General features: G+C 41.4%; 1 protein-coding gene across 1 annotated transcript in view; it reads right to left on the bottom strand.

The window, feature by feature from the left end:
- LOC107596993 (kinesin-like protein KIF23) overlaps positions 1–4,520 on the bottom strand; it is a 22,054-nt gene that overhangs the window by 11,501 nt on the left and 6,033 nt on the right. Inside the window, exons 8-17 of the mRNA XM_016287878.1 lie at positions 3,890–4,032; positions 3,720–3,799; positions 3,521–3,640; positions 3,276–3,435; positions 2,976–3,137; positions 2,724–2,890; positions 1,797–1,970; positions 1,505–1,687; positions 241–474; positions 70–158 (exon numbers count right to left, since the gene is read on the bottom strand). Coding sequence (XP_016143364.1) covers positions 70–158; positions 241–474; positions 1,505–1,687; positions 1,797–1,970; positions 2,724–2,890; positions 2,976–3,137; positions 3,276–3,435; positions 3,521–3,640; positions 3,720–3,799; positions 3,890–4,032 — 1,512 coding nt within the window. The remainder of the gene's footprint in view (positions 1–69; positions 159–240; positions 475–1,504; positions 1,688–1,796; positions 1,971–2,723; positions 2,891–2,975; positions 3,138–3,275; positions 3,436–3,520; positions 3,641–3,719; positions 3,800–3,889; positions 4,033–4,520) is intronic.

Raw genomic sequence — 4,520 nt, 5'->3', positions numbered from 1 at the left:
ACAATACAGAGCATTACTACGAGACCTAGAAATTTGCTGCCAAGTTTGAATTGCATTGGAGGTCATTACCTGGCCGCAACGGGGTTTTCCTGCGTGAGCGTTTCGATATCTGTGAACTGAACAGCCTGTCCTCCACCTCTAGTTTTGAACACTTCACCCTGATAAAGAGCAAAAGATTTGAGTTTCAGCTGACAACCAAAACCAGTCAGATTGAGCAAGACCACTAGAAAAAGAAGCTACCTTGATTAGCTTGGTCTGGATCTCTCCATCTGATGCAACTTCCTGGTGCGTCAGAACATACTTGTCACACTTGGACAGAGCTTTCTCATTGGGAGCATTCACTTTGATGGCATTGGGGATGTTTGGCTGCAGAACTGTATCCAGGTCCACGTTAGTGGTGGGTTTATGATCAACCCACCTCTCCCCACCTGCGGAGTGCGAGCGTCTGTGTAGAGGCCGAACCGGTGGCCCAGTCTATTCAATTAAAACACAAACACAGTAAGAAACAGAAGACGGTCCCTTAAGCATGCTGAAGCGTGAGTGTGTTAGTCAATCTCTACAGAAGCACAAACTAAACGTACCAAGCGGTTAAGAGGAAAGAAAAAAAAGCTGAAAATGTTCCCATTCAAACAAGCTCCAAGATAAATATGCTTTTCAGTATGCAGATATTAAAGCTGTAAATGCTGACATTATTCAATTGCTTTTCACACTTTAGACAAGTAAAATTATGTGCAGGAGTAACCGATGACAATGAGAAGATGAAAACTCCAATTTATTTGTCTAAAAGTGCAAAACAAAGCCATTACATGGTTAAAATAAGCAGCACATAATACCTTATTTTACATATATATCTTCTGGGTAATAATTAATGCAGCTGAGAAACAGATCAAAAGGTCTACATTAGTGTCTTGATGAAGCTCTACCTACAACTACAGCAAGTTACTCCACTGACCCAGTGACCCGTTTCCTCTAGGTCTACCTCTGCTGGCTGGACAGGCACCTCTCTGGCCCAACACCTGCCTCTTCTCCTGCCAAGACTGTCGGGAAGGCCCTGAGCTCTCTTCCTACTGACTGGAGGCGACTGGCTACCCTGCCTGCGAGACTGCGGGACACCCTGCTCCCACTCAGAGATGCAGGAGGCCACAGACACACTGCCTGGTCTGAGGAAGTGAGGATCTGGCCTGACCGTCTGAGAGAAGTTATATATGGGCTCCAGGGAGGAGAGGGATGACTGAGAGCCATTGTAGGGAGACTGCAAGCGACATGAGATTAGTACACTCATTGTTTGCATGCAACACACCAGTACATTAAAAACAGCATTTACGGCATTAAAAACAGGATGGAACCTGTATATAAAAAAAAAAATTAAAAAAAAAGGGCACAGGGTATTTATACACACTGCATAGCAGACCATGCATGGACATATAAAGAGGAGGTTTGTGGATTAGGTTAAGCATAAATCTCAGGGGCAGGCGATCTAGAAACGCATGTCAGTTAAACGTACAGGAACAGGCGACGGGGAAGCGGATCTCTTGGCAGGCACTTTGTCCTTTTCTCTGGAGGGCCGCTGTGGCTGCCGGTTCTCCGTCTTTCCCTCAGTCACGATGGCTTTGAGCTGTTTGAGTTTCTCATCCTTCACCCACAGCTTATTCTGCATTTCCAGCTGCTTGGCATTTACCTGCCTCTCCTGTAGAGAACAAACAAAAGCTGCATGAATCACACCACTAACAAATTAAATTCTACACACAGACACAAAAAAAATCGTTTCGCGTATGGTCTATGGGGAAGACACTCACACACTCCTTCTCCCACTTAAGCTTGGCGTCAGTGACAATGCCTTGCATGCGTGTTTCCATGCGTCTCTTTTCAGACATTTCCCTTTGCAGCCTCTGTTCTCTGCTCTCCAGTTCCTGCTGTAGAGATCGCTTGTCCTCTTCATAGATGTTGGTAGTTTTCTGTAGAATGTCAATCTGTAACAGAAAAACATTTTGCAGATGCATTAGAGGCCTTATTCTGAACTTTTGTTAGTATGACACTTAAAATAGCTGTCATTCCAACCATAATTATTGTAGCTTAGTTTGCATTGTAAATGCCAGATATAAAGCTATCAGGCAGACATACACACACTACTGTTCAAAAGTTCTAATCTTTAAAGAGACTCATGCTCATCAAGGCTACATTTGATCAAAAATACAAAAAAAAGTAATAAAAGAAGTAACTACACATTTTCTAATTTAATATATTTTAAAGTGTAATACACTCCCATGATGACAAAGCTGAGTTTTCAGCAGTCATTAGAAATCCACCAGAAATTGACATACTGATCTGGTGCTTAAGAAACATTTTTACTATTGATGTTGAAAACAGTTATGCCGTTTAAGATTTGTGGCAAAAGAAAATTATAACATTACACATGCAATTGTGTCACTTTTGATCAATTTAAAATATCCTTGCTAAATACAAGTATTAATTTCTTAATGGAAAAAAAAATAAGAAACATTTTTACTATTGATGTTGAAAACAGTTATGCCGTTTAAGATTTTTGTGGCAAAAGAAAATTATAACATTACACATGCAATTGTGTCACTTTTGATCAATTTAAAATATCCTTGCTAAATACAAGTATTAATTTCTTAATGGAAAAAAAAAAAACACCTTTTGAAAATGATTGTACTTGATTCCATTTTTTTTTTTAAATACTGATTCAGTGATGGTGCAAATACCTTGTATTCCAGCATCTTGGATTTCTTTTCCAGACGATCAATCTCATTCTTCTGGTTTTGGATCATTTTTTCCCTTTCACCAAGCTTGCCACGTTGCTCTTGGATAAAGTTTTCCTTGGAGAGCAGGTTGCTGTCCTGCTCTTGAAGCACAGACTTCAGCATTTTGGCTGAAACAGAATCATGGCAGAAATTTGGAAAAACATTGCACTTGAAATACCATTTAAACAACTCTGAATAAAGTGATGATTTTACCAGTTTTATTGTACTCCTCAATCATCATGTGTCGAATTTTGTGTCTCTTCTCCAGGGCCTCAATGAGTCTGGGCAGTGTAACATCATCGTTAGGCCCAGAGAGCTCACAGGGAGGAAGTGGAGGGAAGGACTGGAGCAGCTGGTTCAATACTGTTGGAGACTCTGTAACAGAATACATCACATAATTGACATTACCCCAAAAAAAAAAAAAAAACCAGTATGAGACTTTAGTATGGAATCCCACTTTTTTTTTTTTATGTTAACACACATTTTGTAAGAATGTAACAAGTTCACACACACCTCTATCTATAGGACCACCACGTTCCTCCAGCCTGCGGGTAAGCTCCTCTTTGAAGGCCTGGTTTCTCTGTCGGCGACCAGCAGCGAAGCCACAGATGGGCCTGTCAACGGGCCGGGCCACTTCAACCTCCTGAGTCATCTCAGCAAAGCGCATCACCAGCTAGATCACAGATGAGAAACCCAAATGTCACAGTGCAAGTAGAATACATCTGAGGAAGACTCCATCTTTTGACCCGTTATCTTACCAAGGTCTCCTCATAATCATCAGCTTTTGGATTTACACACACAACCATCCTCACTTTGCCTTCTCCATCAAAGTAGTTCTTGAATAGATGGGTCACTTTGGAGTCTCTGTACGGAACCATCTGAGGACAGAAGTCAAGAGTGCCTTTGATGTTTCTAACCTTTTTAACCAATCACATGGTCAGTTAATGTATCATATACCTTGTTTGTGCCACACATCTGATTCTCCCTTAGCACTTCAATACAAGTGCGCAGAGTCATTAAAGATTGATTGATGTTGCCTGTGAGAGAAAGAAACCCATATGGTCTTCAAAAACATAACCCTGAAATCCTGAAGGTAATAAAAGTAGTTCTTCGTGCTGCTGCCTGACCTGCCTCACGGAGACGGCTGCCCTCTGCTCGGGTTCTGCTAGTGCGTTCACTGCCAGCCAGATCCACCAGACACAACTGGCTCACATTCACCTGATTCTTATCCTGAAAAAGGGAACAAAACAATAAGTGCTGTTCAGTGGTTCTACGGTCACAATTCAGAGCACCACATCTTAGAATGTAGGGCCAAAATGTGACATGTAAAGGTGTAGTTCTTACATAAATGAAAATTGCCATCAATTACTCACCATTGCATTGTTCCAAACTCATAAGATTTTCATTCGTGTTTTAAAGGGGTCATATGATGCGATTTCAAGTTTTCCTTTCTCTTTGAAGTGTTACAAGCTCTTGGTGCATAAAGAAGATCTGTAAAGTTGCAAAGACTAAAGTCTCAAATCCAAAGAGATATTCTTTATACAAGAGTCAGCCACGCCTACCTAAAACGGCTCGTTCTAACACGCCCCCACATATCTACGTCAATGTAGAAATATTAGCATAATGCCGCCCAAATGTGCAGGCAAAGAAAGGCGTCGTGGTTTCAGGAACAGCAGTATTGTTTATGCAGCCATGTCAGGGAGACACGGACACTGTGTTTCAGTGCAAAAGCAAAAGCACTTTATTTGGCCTTTCGGA

This window comes from Sinocyclocheilus grahami, unplaced genomic scaffold, assembly GCF_001515645.1.
Source record: "Sinocyclocheilus grahami isolate Dianchi unplaced genomic scaffold, SAMN03320097.WGS_v1.1 scaffold225.1, whole genome shotgun sequence".
Taxonomy (NCBI): domain Eukaryota; kingdom Metazoa; phylum Chordata; class Actinopteri; order Cypriniformes; family Cyprinidae; genus Sinocyclocheilus; species Sinocyclocheilus grahami.
The sequence above is the reverse complement of the archived record's forward strand: the minus strand, read 5'-3'. Positions and strand labels throughout refer to the sequence as shown.